The sequence below is a fragment of a genome, unplaced genomic scaffold (assembly GCF_019419815.1).
Source record: "Pyrus x bretschneideri cultivar Hongxiangsu unplaced genomic scaffold, Pyrus_bretschneideri_v1 Contig94, whole genome shotgun sequence".
NCBI classification, from domain to species: domain Eukaryota; kingdom Viridiplantae; phylum Streptophyta; class Magnoliopsida; order Rosales; family Rosaceae; genus Pyrus; species Pyrus x bretschneideri.
The window spans coordinates 1,107,439-1,121,350 of NW_025999836.1; the positions used below are offsets into that span (position 1 = coordinate 1,107,439).

The 13,912-nt window shown below is 40.6% G+C and overlaps 1 protein-coding gene across 1 annotated transcript; it reads right to left on the bottom strand.

The window, feature by feature from the left end:
• Window positions 1-5,827: 5,827 nt before the first annotated feature.
• On the bottom strand, window positions 5,828-8,835 carry LOC103940622 (serine/threonine-protein kinase-like protein CCR1). Its single transcript, XM_018645846.2, has one exon. The coding sequence runs from the start codon at window positions 8,385-8,387 to the stop codon at window positions 6,060-6,062; it is 2,328 nt and encodes a 775-aa protein (XP_018501362.2). The 5' UTR covers window positions 8,388-8,835; the 3' UTR covers window positions 5,828-6,059.
• Between the last annotated feature and the right edge of the window lie 5,077 nt (window positions 8,836-13,912).

Genomic DNA, 13,912 nt, shown 5'->3' on the forward strand with positions numbered 1-13,912 from the left:
GAGTGGGCTGTGTAGAGGAGGGAGGGTGGGTGCGGGGGGAAATGGGTGGGGGTGAAGAGGAGAAAGGGCTTGGGGAAGGTGAGGGTGGGGGTGAGGTGGGTTTTTGGATGGGAGGGGAGGTGAAGAAAGTGGAGGAGAAGGAGGTGGTTGGGAGGCTTGGGAGGGAGAAAAAGGGTGGGGAGAGGTTGCAGGGGTGGCGTCTGCGTTTTCTAAGTACTTTTTATTTATTTATTTAGAAGATTCATGTTTTTTTTAATTTTTTTTTTTGCCACGTAGCACATATTTGGTAGTCACGTCAGCGCTTAACGGATCAATGAATGGAAAATGTAATGGAGGTATTATTTTGAAATAAAATAGTACGTGAGGTATGAAAGTGAAATGTTTTAAAGATACTGTATGGCGTTATAATAGACCTCAAACCTGAAGGGGTATTATGTAATTTACCATAAATTTAACCAATAAGAATTTTAAGTTAAATATAGAAATTTTCACCCCAGACAAAAGTTTAAATATAGAAAAGGGTAAATCTATTCCCTCATTTTAGGTGTAAATAAATTGTTGTAGAAAAAAAAAAATTAACTTGACAAATGATTTATGCACACCTTTTTTTACCTTTGTACGCTGACTATTGATTCTCATTTGTTTGCTTAATCCAATGATAAGATGGTGTGGAAAATGTGAAAAATTGTGTGCATAAATCATTCCCTATAATGTAACGCCCCATTATTTACTTGAATAAATGGTTTACAAAAGTCTCATTATATGTATGCCATGTATAATTTCTCTTATCCGAACATTAATGTGAGATTTAACTAAAATCTAAGCGAGAAACATGTGTTGGTCGACCAAGCTTAGCAAAAGTTGTACTATTGGCACACTAGTGACGGCATCCAAATGATCTCTAACATAGAAATTCTCTTATTGAGTCGTTAATGTAAGTGATTAATCTAAAATTCAAGCGAAAATCATGTGCCAGCCATCTAAACCGACCAGAAAATGGAGCGGTGACAGGTGTTGGCATCCGAACTGACTCTACCTATGAAATCCCGTTCTTGGATTTCACTGTTATAATCTACGTATTTGTATTATTGAGATTTTCTATATTATTTTTAGAGAATTTATATTAATTTATTTGAATTTAGACTTTTAACTGAACTAATCATGAAGTTTGAATTTTGGTCAGTAATCATTAAAATTCGTGGACTTTATAGGGTCACACTAAGTATAATTGGATAGAGTTCAATTTTACGAGCGCGTAGGCGAAAACCGTTCACGAATCGAAGTTGAAACAAAGAAATTAGAGACGTTTTAGTTGTTGAAAAAAAAATTAAATAAAATAATTAGAAGCTAGTAGGTGGTAGCAAGAGAGGGGGAAAATGAGAGATGAGGGAGAAAAAGGAGGGAAAAGAGAAAAGAGGAGCAGCAGCCAACCTGGATAACTAGACGGCATACCCAGTACTGGGTAGCCAATTCCAGTGATTTTCGTCGGTTTTTCTGATGAATTCTACCCAACCCTTACCTATGTACACAAACCTGACCTCCATTCTCTCTTTTCCACCAAAAATCCGAGGGTCCTTGGCCTCGATTTGGCAAGGATCGAAGCTGACGACTTCGAGGGCACCCACAACGGCAATCCGCTATTTCTAAGGCCACCACCATCGACCACCACCATCATTCAAACCTTCTTGAGACCAAGAACAAAACCCATGCCAAGATCAGGGAGTTGGAGGTCGTTTTGATGTTGAATTGAAGTTCACTCATTTTAGGGTTTTCGACGGATCGAAGCGAATTCAGGTGACTTCCCGGCCAAACTGGGCCTCGACCCAATATGAAAATTGTTCTCCTTGACTTGTTTTATACTTCTGTAAAATTTGGTAATTTTTAGATTTAGTCGGAAAATTGGGTTTCCGTTCGCCGGAAACTGCCACCCGTGGCGGCACGTGGCTAGTGGGCCGACACTGCCTTTTTAAGTTAAATTCGATGTTTTGATTTCAAATTTGATAACCATTTAACGTAGTTTGATAGTTTGAACCTAGTATGGAATATTAGGCCATCTGACCATTTTATGATTAGACGATTCGACCGTTGGATAGTCACTAAACCTTAATACTTTATAGTACATACTATTTGAGGACAATAGGAACTAATGGATTGGGAATCCGACATACGGATCTTCCCAAATTGAATTTCTAAGTTTGTAAAACCAAACGTTGATAGTAACCTAATTCTAGCAATTGGAGGAGATCCGACCGTTAAATCATTCTAAAATTTTAGAATATTATTCTAGAAGACTAATGAGAACCTTGGGATGTTACGGATCGGAAATCCATGGGTGGATGTTCCAAATTGATTTGTATAAGGTTGTGGACCACACCCTTGATAGAGACTTGACTTTTGGTCAATAGGCTACGAAATGATCTTAAATATTAAAATGTATATTTCTAAAGTCTATGTAGGGCTTAGTGGGCCTATATGGGTTAGTGGTTATCCCAAATGATTTATACATTGGTTTACGTGTATAGGACATCATATTGTGATACACACACACACACACACATACGTGTTTAGTTATCTTCTTAATAATGTGAATGATAAGTATGATAAATGTTATGACAATGTGATCCTAGAATCCTATTAGATGTATTCGGTAGAACTTATATGCTTGTGTGACATATTAGTTGGTGGCCATGAGAAGTTGATGGTGTAGGTGACTACGTTGTAACTCATAAGGGTTGAGTTGTGAGTAGGTTGTGAGTTGAATTTACTGCACCATGCAGTAGTGGTACATGGATGGTCCTGCTTGGTATATCTGCGTTGGGTGATCACTACCTGTACAATGAGATTATGTTATGGTTCTACTTGGTATATCCGCATTGGGGGACCATACGCATTATAGGAGTGATCATGGTTGGTATATCCGCGTTGGGTGATCACTACCTAGAGTTATAGGAAATAGTCTTGCTTGGTATATCCACATTGGGAGACTGTTAGGGGTGATCATGCTTGGTATATCCGCATTGGGTGATCATTGCCTACGTTATTAGACTATGCATATGGTTCTGCTTGGTATATCCGCGTTGGGAGACCATACGCATTCTAGAAGTGATCATGCTTGGTATATCCGCCTTGGGTGATCACCACCTAGAGTTAGGATATGGTCCTGCTTAGTATATCCGCGTTGGGGCACCATACGTATTCAGGGGTGATCATGCTTGGTATATCTACTATGGGTGATCACTACCTGCATGATGAAATTATGCTTATGGTTCTGCTTGGTATATCTGCGATGGGGGACCATATGCATTCTAGGTGTCACATCCCGGCCCGGGGCGGATCACTTCCCAGGCCCGCTCCACCACTGTAGCACAATATTGTCCGCTTTGGGCTTACCATTCCCTCACGGTTTTGTTTTTGGGAACTCACGAGCAACTTCCCAGTGGGTCACCCATCTTGGGATTGCTCTAGCCCCCTTCTTGCTTAACTTCGGAGTTCCTACGGAACCCGAAGCCAGTGAGCTCCCAAAAGGCATCGTGCTAGGTAGAGATGGGAATATACATTTAAGGATCACTCCCCTGGGCGATGTGGGATGTTACAATCTACCCCCTTAGGGGCCCGACGTCCTCGTCGGCACACACGCGGCCAGGGTTAGGCTTTGATACCAATTGTCACATCCCGGCTCCGGGCGGATCACTTCCCAGGCCCGCTCCATCACCGTAGCACGATATTGTCCACTTTGGGCTTACCATTCCCTCACGGTTTTGTTTTTGGGAACTCACGAGCAACTTCCTAGTGAGTCACCCATCATGGGATTGCTCTAGCCCCTTTCTCGCTTAACTTCAGAGTTGCTACGGAACCCGAAGCCAGTGAGCTCCCAAAAAGCCTCGTGCTAGGTAGAGATGGGAATATACATTTAAGGATCACTCCCCTGGGCGATGTGGGATGTTACACTAGGGGTGATGAGGATTAGTTGTACTCAATACATTCCGATAGGTGATTATATTTCGGGTTCGATTTTATTGAGTGGTTTGGAATCCCTACTCTTGCTCATTTCCATAAAGTTAGTTCGACCCTAGATTCGAGTGAGTAGGAATTACTCACAGTAGACGTCATGTTTTGAAATTAGAATTATCATGTTATTACTTGGAATCCAGGCAGGGAATTATGTAGAATTCCTTTATTAAATTTCGTGCATTGATATGTGATCTTGTTTATTGATTAACATAATTAAATGTTAATATCGTGCCTCCTTGATTCATGGAATTGGTTACTTGAAGTGATTGTGGAATGATGTTGGATATAATTGTTATTAATACGATTAAATTAGTTGATCAATGTGACTAGAGGATACTATTGTGCTTTGTTGATTCTTTGATATATTACATGCTATGAATTGCGATTTTATGTTGAAACATAGTAATTTATATGATGGAGGAAATAGAAACCTTGATTGTCATGTGGGTTCGTATTGTAGCTTGAATCGAATAATTCATGCTTGTCAAGTCCAAATGATTGATTGAGGAATGCTATGCTTTTCTGCTTGAACGTATTGTGATAAACGTCGGAGTGTGGTGAATGGTGAACCACGAATGACTTGATTCCTCTTTAGGGTATGTAGGCAATCTAACTGAGGAGGTTAGATGCAACTATAAAGTACACGAAAATTACTACGCAATTCGAATCTTGAATTATGCTTTGTACATATCTCGGAGGTGGGGTCTGTTGGATATACGGATACTTGATGACGTCACATGTCGATCCTGGACGTATGTTGGGATTGGGGCATGACACTACCTTCCTCACCTCACGTGATGACTGGGTAATGCTAGGTAGACCAAATTTTATAAACCAAATAATGTGGAGTATTACTTAAGTATTGATTAACGTGCTTATTTCTTATTGGTGACACGTTATTTGGTTTGCAAATTTGATTTAAAAATTTGGTCTATCTAGCATTACCCTTGATGGTCCCCCAATTCCGAAGCCAAGATAGAGGCTCAAGTCACTAGAACATGCCCTTTTAGAGTATGAGAAGTGAGAACTGTGAAGCACTACTTAACTAGTAGTGGAGGAGTCTTTTTTACCCACTATTTCCTCAGCTCAGGAACCAATCAATTCAAATGCCAAGCTTTTGAGTTGGCAAATTGCACAAAACAAGCTCATCTCGTCAACAAAGCACTATCCATCTGAAAGGCCAATTACCTCTTCTATTTTTTGTCTTCAACTTGGTTATGGTTTGCACGGCCACTGCTGCGGGCCTTTAAGAGAAGCTGCAATGCAAAAGTGACAGATGAGGTTGCAAATCTTTTCCCACAAGGTTTCTGAGATCTTTCATTCTTTTGTGCATCACAAAGATAAGGTTGTTTTTCCCTTCTGAAACCCATCGTCGTATGAGTGCTTCAGTTCAGAAGATGCTGTAGTTTTCACATTTCTGAGTTGCACAAGGTATCCTGGTAAAAACTTTTGTGCAGATATCAGATGATCGAAATATTGCGGTTGAAAGAGATAATAGATAATGCAGTGAATGACTCAATACCCCTTAAATCAGAGAAATCTTTTGTGCAAGTGTATCATAAGTAGAACCTATGGAGCTGACATTGCTTGATTTTAGTAACTACATCTGGTTTAATTACTACATATTGTGCAATCAATGAATAATATGAACGAAAACATCGAAGTACAATGATGACGATAGTTAAAAAATTTAAATCAGAACATTGTTATCGTCTGGATAAAATACACAAAAGAAATGGGAGATGTTAATACAAAACGCAACGATGGGAAATGGGGTCCTTATGGCTCTCCAATGTTTTACTTGAGAAGGCAAATAATTAAATCAAGTTTCATGTGGAAAACTGAAAGTACAAAGGTAGTCTTCCCTTCACTTTGTGCGGATTAAGGGAAATAATCAGAAACGAAGAAAGAAGATTAATCACTTCATTTACAAGCAGCTCATAAATAGATGTACAATTGAGGAAGATTAGAGCAGTACTTACTGAAACAAGTGTAACAATCTTTGCTCAATTGATCTTTGACGAATTGCCAGCGACCTGGTTCAGAAATTACAAGGTCAAACCATCTTTCACAATGTGCTCCAACCAAGATGCAATATCCGACATTGTAGGACGCTCGATTGGATTTTCCTTTACAGCCAGTCCTGCTATATCAGCAAGCTTAAGCAAAGGCTCAACATTTCTCGGAAGAGCTATATAACGATCGATTATGGCAGCTGCCTTGTTCTGTTTGATTAGAGGCAGTGCCCATTCGACTATACTTGGCAGAGTGTAATCTCTGTCATAAGCTTTCCTTCCAGTGAGGATCTCCAGCAGTACTATTCCAAAGTTGTAAACATCGCTGGCTAAATCTCCGTTGACATCCTTGTCATTAGATGTAAGGAGTCCGAAATCTGCAATTCGTGCATTCCATTCAGCGTCCAAAAGAATGTTTGAGGTCTTGACGTTGCGATGAACAATGGGAGGCACGGATTCCTTGTGAAGGTACTCAAGCCCCTTAGCCGCCTGCATTGAAATTTTCAACCGGAGGCTCCAATTCGGGGAAGAAAGGCCACCATGGAGATGGTCATAAAGCGTCCCATGGGCCATATACTCGTACACAAGCAACCTTTCTCCCATCTCCGAGCAGTAACCCAACAAGTTCACAATGTTACAGTGGCGGATTTTGCAAAGGACCTCTAATTCCATTTCGAAGTCCCGACTATTTGTGTGAATTATAGTAGCAGCATTTGCTCTCTTGACTGCAACTTGCTGTTCATCTGCTAGCACAGCTTTGTAAACAAAGCCATAATTTCCCCTGCCAAGCTCATTAAACTCCTTGAATCCGTTGGTGGCGTCTCTTAGTTCTGAGAGCCGGAACACTTGAGCCATCCCAGGACAGGGAACCACGGATAGAGAAGGATTTGAATCCTTATTATTGTCAGCTTCCAACTCTGCTTTCCCAATGCAAGATTTAAACTGCTTTTGTGTCCCTTCTTTTTTTCGAGAAGTTGTTAAATGGGGAAGAAGGCACCAACAAGTTAATATCAACAAAAACCCCAAAGCAGAAGACCCGAATATGATCACCAACCTACGCACATGATTCCAAAGCTTCTTCCTCATTTCTGGAGGAGTTTGAAGCCCACAAACATTCCAACAAGAGCTGTTTTGGCAAAGAGAGCAAGCTGTGCACACTCGATCAGCATGTTCACTACATGAACTAGACAAGAAGAATCCTTCGGAACAATTTGACCCGCACGAGGAACAAATCGTGAGATCTTTTCGAACACACAAGCTTGTCAAATCCACCTCATTGAGTATGCTAGCATTGAAAGCAAACTCCCCTTGGCCACAAGAACCACGAGTGCAAAGACCTGGACTGCACAATTCCAATGGAGGATCATACTCCGGCGGGGATGAAGTTGCATTGGTATCCCAACAATCAATCACCAAATCATCTTCCCTGATCCCACAAGTGGTATAATCCGATGAGGCAATCGCCAAAAACCCGGAAGTCTTTGGAATCAAGGAGGAGTTAAACATGCCCCAACACTCAACTCTATGATTGTCGTGTCGAATCCCACAAAAATGGTGATCACCAGCTGCCAAAGACACATACTGAGTTCCATTTGGACGACCATCCAACAAATCAGCGTCACCCCAACATTTCAATTCACCAAAATCTGAAACTCCACAGATTGAGGCCCTCCCTGAAGCTAAAGCTGTGAAATTCTGTAGCGAACCCGAAACGCCTAAATTCGAAGAATTCGGTCCCCAACAAATCAGCCCTCCATCTCTAACACCCCCACAGCTAAACCCTTCGCCAGAAACAACCGTTTTGAACACAAGATTGGCAATTGCCTGGTCAGAAAACAGATTGCTCTGTTTTGAACTCAAACTTTTATTCGATGTTTCAAAAATTTCCCAACAATCTACTGTTCCAAATTCGTGATCAGAGTAATACGACCCTCTAATAGCACAGACATGGCTCTTCCCAGCAGCAATATGAGAGTACGCAGCGGACTTGAATACGGGAGGAACAAGATCTATACCCGGAGAAACGGGGCTCCAACAATACGCCAGAGAGGTGTTAGCTAAAATGCCACAAAGAAAATCTTCACCGCCGGAGAGGGCAGCCATCGCCGGAATATTTCCGAAAGAGGCTGAGGACGATGAAGACGCCGAAGACAGCGTCGACGAGGAGCTGTTCTTTCCCCAGCAAACCACGTCCTGCTTGCCACTGGCGTCTATGGCGCAAAAGAAGCCGTCTTTGCCGAAGGAGGCCGAGATGGGTCCCATTAATCCGAACCCAGATGCGGTGGTGGAACATAAGAGCAGGAGGAGGAGCAGAGGAGGTACGGATCGAGAGAACCCAGAAATGGTTTGCTGGGTTTGCATGGTTTTGCTGGGTTTAGAATTGAATCAGTGATGGTGGCATGGAGTGGTTCGATGGTGAGCTTGCCTGTCTGTGCTGCTGGTGTCGTTGGGTTGCTGAAGTTAGAGCTGTGAGTGTGAGGATGGTGACGATGAAAGAACGTGGGTGTCGCAGCTATTTTTACAGTTTTTGAGTAGACTCCCATTCAAAGTACTCGAACTAGTTACCTGAGTTTAACTATATTTTAATGCTGGATTTCTTTTGGTTTACCGCATCCTGGCTGTATTGGGTGTATGTAGTTACTGTGTTGCCGTCAGACCAGGATTACAGACTGCTGCTATGTCGGATACATGCTTGAACAAGTGGGGAGAGTTGGGGTTTGACTATCGAAATCACTTGAGTTCTTTATATATAATTTGTAAAAAGTGTTCAATTTGTGATCCTTTGAGTTCTTTATTTGAATTGTTTAGCTGTTTGTGTGGGGATCTATGATGGATTAATCCTTCTAGATCTGTCTGGTTTGTGTCCAACGCTAGTCATTAGCACATTTTTAGAACTGTCAAGTTTGTATCAGATATTAATAATCTGACATTGCCGTATCATTCTTGTTCTTCGTGGTTTAATAGCAGGTTTATAGTAAGGGAGTTTTAAGGGTTTAGATACTGTTCACTTTAACGAAAAATCATATTTTTACATTAAAAAGTCAATTCTAGTATTATTCACTTTACCCTTTATTTTGTCCTTATCATTAAAACTCAAAGTTTTCAAATCATTTTCATTAGTTTTCCTTTATATTAATACATACCATCAATATTTTTCAGAATTGTCATTCGTGTTGAATATGTGCCATTGCCACTACTTTAGATTACGTGTCATTACCATTTTACGAAACCCTCATGTTTTGTTGCAAAAAACACGTGCAATTTGTTGAGAGTTGTCCCACATCGGTGAGAGACAATGTTTGCTATGTGCTTATATAGTTTTGAGTTACTCCCCATATCGCCAATTGGTTTTATAGTGGAACCTCAATTTCATCATGGTATCAGAGCGGGTTGTCCTCGTGTGAAGCCAAACGGCCACACGCACTCCACGTCATCCAATTGTTGTCCACATGTAGGCTTAAAAATCAGTCACACGTGCGGGGTCGTGTTGAGAGTTGCCTCACTTTGGTGAGAGACAAGGTTTGCTATGTGCTTATATGGTCTTGAGTTACTCCCCATATCGCCAATTGGTTTTATGGTGGAACCTTAATTTCATCACAATTAACACTTCATAGCTATCAAGTTCACACCAAACACTAGTTATTAGCATTTTACAAAAGTATCATATTCATGTCAAATACATGTCATTCCTATTTCTCTTGTTCATACTAAATATGTGTTGCTAACACTTTCCAGAAGCATCATGTTTGTGTCAAACATATGTCTTCAGCACTATTTCCTAACCATGAAGATAAATTTCACTTTTCGTTTTCTCATTTTTATTTACCAATTAACCCTCCTCCCACGTACTTTCACTTTCTTTGGCCAACATCCGTGGTCCTAACACACATATATTTTACAGACATAGCATCACTCTCTGATAAAATAATCAGGCCACCAACACTTTCCACTCGTCTAAGATAACCTTATTTATGAATATTTCTTGTTACCTAAGATCACACATGTTACATAAGATATTGGTGTAAAATATGAAGACACTTGCAGAAACTATTTGGTGGATCCAAATGAAAATGGAGGCTCTAATGCACATGAGCAATTCGTGTCGGTTTGCACTGGATAAATAGTAAATAAGAAGACCATACTTAAAAGTTTCTATTTATTAAACATTGTAACTGTACCAATGAGCAAGAAAGTGGGTTTGTTCGAAAGAATTTTTTTTAACAAACAATATTATCAACACTAAAAGAGATGGGGATGAGTTTAATTTCACAATGAACTAGTAATAATGCGGTTCAAATTCGCTTTTAACGAGAATCAAATCTAAAACCTCTCACTTACAAATGAAAAGAAATATCATTAGATCATAGTACTAAGTGGTTGGTCTAAAGAAATTTAAATAGTGAAAGAAAAAAAAAACCACCCACGAATTAAATTCTTTATACCTAGGAAATATGGAGCAAACTCGTAGGCAACGTTTCTACATGTAACATTGGCATGCGGTGTATTTGATTTACATATTTTTAAAGTGAACTCGAATTGCTGACGTCCGTCACAAGTGAAACAACCATTTCTCCGAATCATAACTAATTTTACTATAACTGACAACGATAGACAAAAACTTTCACCCCAAATTTAGGTTAATTATAGAATTCCATCCTGTTGTGCTCACCCAATAACTTGAAGTCCCAACAAGAAAAAGGTGTTGAGTTGAGATCGATCCCATTCTACTTAAGGATTCTTTTGGTTCCGGAGAATCTAGTATCGAAGAACCATGGACAAGAGTTTTTCACGCTTTTCCACCCGACTTTTAATCTTAAAAGCAACTCCAGCGTGAGAGCTCCCCCCAGGCTATTCACTATTCAATTCACCCAGTGAACAGTAACTGCCCTTAATGAACAGTAACTGCCTTTTGCATCTCCACCGTTGCACTTGAATAACCCTGCAATAGGCAATAAAATAATAGTTTTTTTTATTTATAAAATAATACAAAAAGATTGAGAGCTCTGCCGAGCTCCCATATGAGGAGGAGGGAGACGAAGAAGAGCAAGGTTAAACCGAATCCGACGCTGACGGAGAACCAAGCCCTGAGAATCTGGCGATGGGTCTTGCCGAAATGGAAGAGGGTTTGGTTGAAAGCCCAGAATTTGAAGTTGCAGTAGCAGCAGGAGACGGTGGTCGCAGGAGGAGGAAGTGGCGGAGATGAGTTTGGAGGGGAGTGAAGGGGTAGATATTTTAATATCCCAAATCAAATAAAATCTGCACTTGTTTACCTTTCTTCTTCGATCTCTTTCTTTTTGCATATCAAAATCAAAAACCCAAATTTTCAAATCCAATCCAACTGAAAAATGGGTTCCAAATTTTGTCAATTGTGGGTTTTGGAGAAACAAAGAAAAAGAGACATCAGAGAGGAACCCAGAAGAAAAAAGGGTCAGAAATTTTACAAGATATGGCGTCTGCATGTCTGTTCTCGTCACCGGCACAGTCGGTTTCGTCAGAACCCACGTCTCCGTGGCCCTCAAAAAGTGTGGAGACGTCGTCCTGACGTCAGCCCACGTCAGACTGACTTCGGGCGCTCAGTCGGCACGAATCGACGGGCCTGGCGCTCGAGCTTGCACGGGCTCCCTCGCCAACCAATGCTAGGCTTCCTCCCTCGGGCAATCCAGCCCTGTTCCGAAGCCTGTCCCTCGAGCAGGAGCTCCCACTAGAGCTACTCTAAGAGATTAAATTTTAATTAAGAATAAGGGTAACGAACTCATACTTTAAGATATAGGATCAGTAACATGCACTGTTAAGATAATATGACAAACATCACGTGATGATGTAGTCATCCAAAAAACTTAAAAACGGGATAGCAAAACTTTTATGCTAAATTATAGGATCAGTAATATGCATTGTTTTAGAAGAGAAACGATAGCTTTCATAGAAGATTGAATCCGTACAAAAAAAAAAAAAACAGCAGCATCTTAATTATAACAATCCTCTAATAACGAGCCAGAGATGAGGTCCGGAGGATTTTAAACCAACAACAAAAGCAACCAGTATGAAGAGCGTACCATGCTAAGCGATAAGCAATTGTATTGGCTTGGGATCGTACATGGGAAGGACGCTCCAGTGATCGCAGCTATCATTTATTTGGCTTGATGAACAAAAGCAACCAGTAATATGCATTGTTAACATGAGTGAATATATGATAAACATCACAGCAATGCTAGGGTTAAAAACTTGATAAACAGGATAGGAAAAACTTGTAATCGACATCAGTTGTGAAGGTGGCCCACTTGACAAGCATATAAATAAACAAACTGAATTTAATTATTTTCAATTATGCTAATGAAAATTTTTATTTAGATCAAAACATCAGCATATATATTAAAGGATAGGTTGTGCTGGGATATTTGCTGCCAAATATAAAGCCCTAGAATTTCTCAACTGTGATCTTATATCACGTGGTTGCTAGGTCACGTTTGTCTGGCCTCTATGTGGAATCCCCAACAGAACAAACCCAATGGGGCTGTCTCATATCTTAATCTTACAAAATCACTTGGGATTTTATCATATATAGTGATAGGAGCATATTCATGCGACTTAATTAGCTTGTTCTCGTGCATTTATGTTGTGTTTATTTAGTTATTTTAGTGTTTAAGGCCACTTTTGTGTATTTTCAAATTATAAGGTCAAAGTGTGCACGAAGATGCAAATCAGAGTTTTTTGGAGCGAAAGAGGAATGAATGAGTTGAAGACTTGAAGAAATGACGAATTCCTACTCCAACGATGAATTCCTACCAAAACGAGGAATCCTACTCAAACAAGGATTCCTACTTGAAGTAGGAAAGTTAACCCTAAGTTTCCCGTTTTGGTAAACTTTCCTAATCTTAAACGTCCGTATTTTCTAGCCACTTTGAAGTCCTTAAAGGCACTTTAGGACACAAAACAAAGGCCCTAGCCCATTTTATAGCCCTTGCCGTGCCCTTTACCCTAATTCCCCTCCCTTGCCGTGCAAGGGAGGGTAGTTTTGTCTAATGTTGTGCACTTAAACCTTATTTCCCTCTCCTAACTTAAACCCTAGCCGCACCTTGCAGCCATTCCCTTTAATTTCTGATTTAAAACCTTAATTCTAGTAGCCTTTAATTTAATTTTAGTTAATTATAATAAGCTAGGGTTTATTTTCTGAAACCCTACACATTTTACACCTAGCCGCACCCTTTTAATTCACCCTAGCATCTGATTCATTCATTCAAAACCATCTCAGCCATTCATTCATAAACCCTAAACTACAACCTTGCAGCCGCACCCTCTCACTTCTCACTCTCTCATCAGCCACATTCTAGCATTCACTCAATTGTCCCCAAAACCGTGCATCCCATCACCCTAATTCCTTGTGTGCCGCAGCCACCAACCCATTCCCCTTCATTCAGCCGTCACTCCCATTTTATTCTTAATCCGCACATACCCTCTCATTCATTCATACACTAATCAGCCACCATTCACTCCCATTCTCTCCAAAACCGTGCAGCCACCATCACCCAAAACCTTTGCCGTGCCATCTCCCTCCACCATTCCAGCCACTTCCAAGTATTGCCGCATCCTCTCCACCACTCCCCACACCATTCCACATCATTCCACACCATCCACCACCATTTCCGCACCATCAAACCTCCTTAAATCCATCCCTAACCCAGAAAACCATCCAAAAACACAAGAAAACCTCTCTGCCGCAGCAAGGAGAAGAGGAAAGAGGAGCTTCGACGCGCGGAAATTCAAGTGGATTCGTTTGGCGTTCTAGGTGTAATCAATCCTTTGTTTGTTATGTTTAAATTCAATTTTATTTCTCTTTCTGTGAACATGAGAGGCTAAACCCCTAATTAGCTAGGGGGTGATTCGAAACC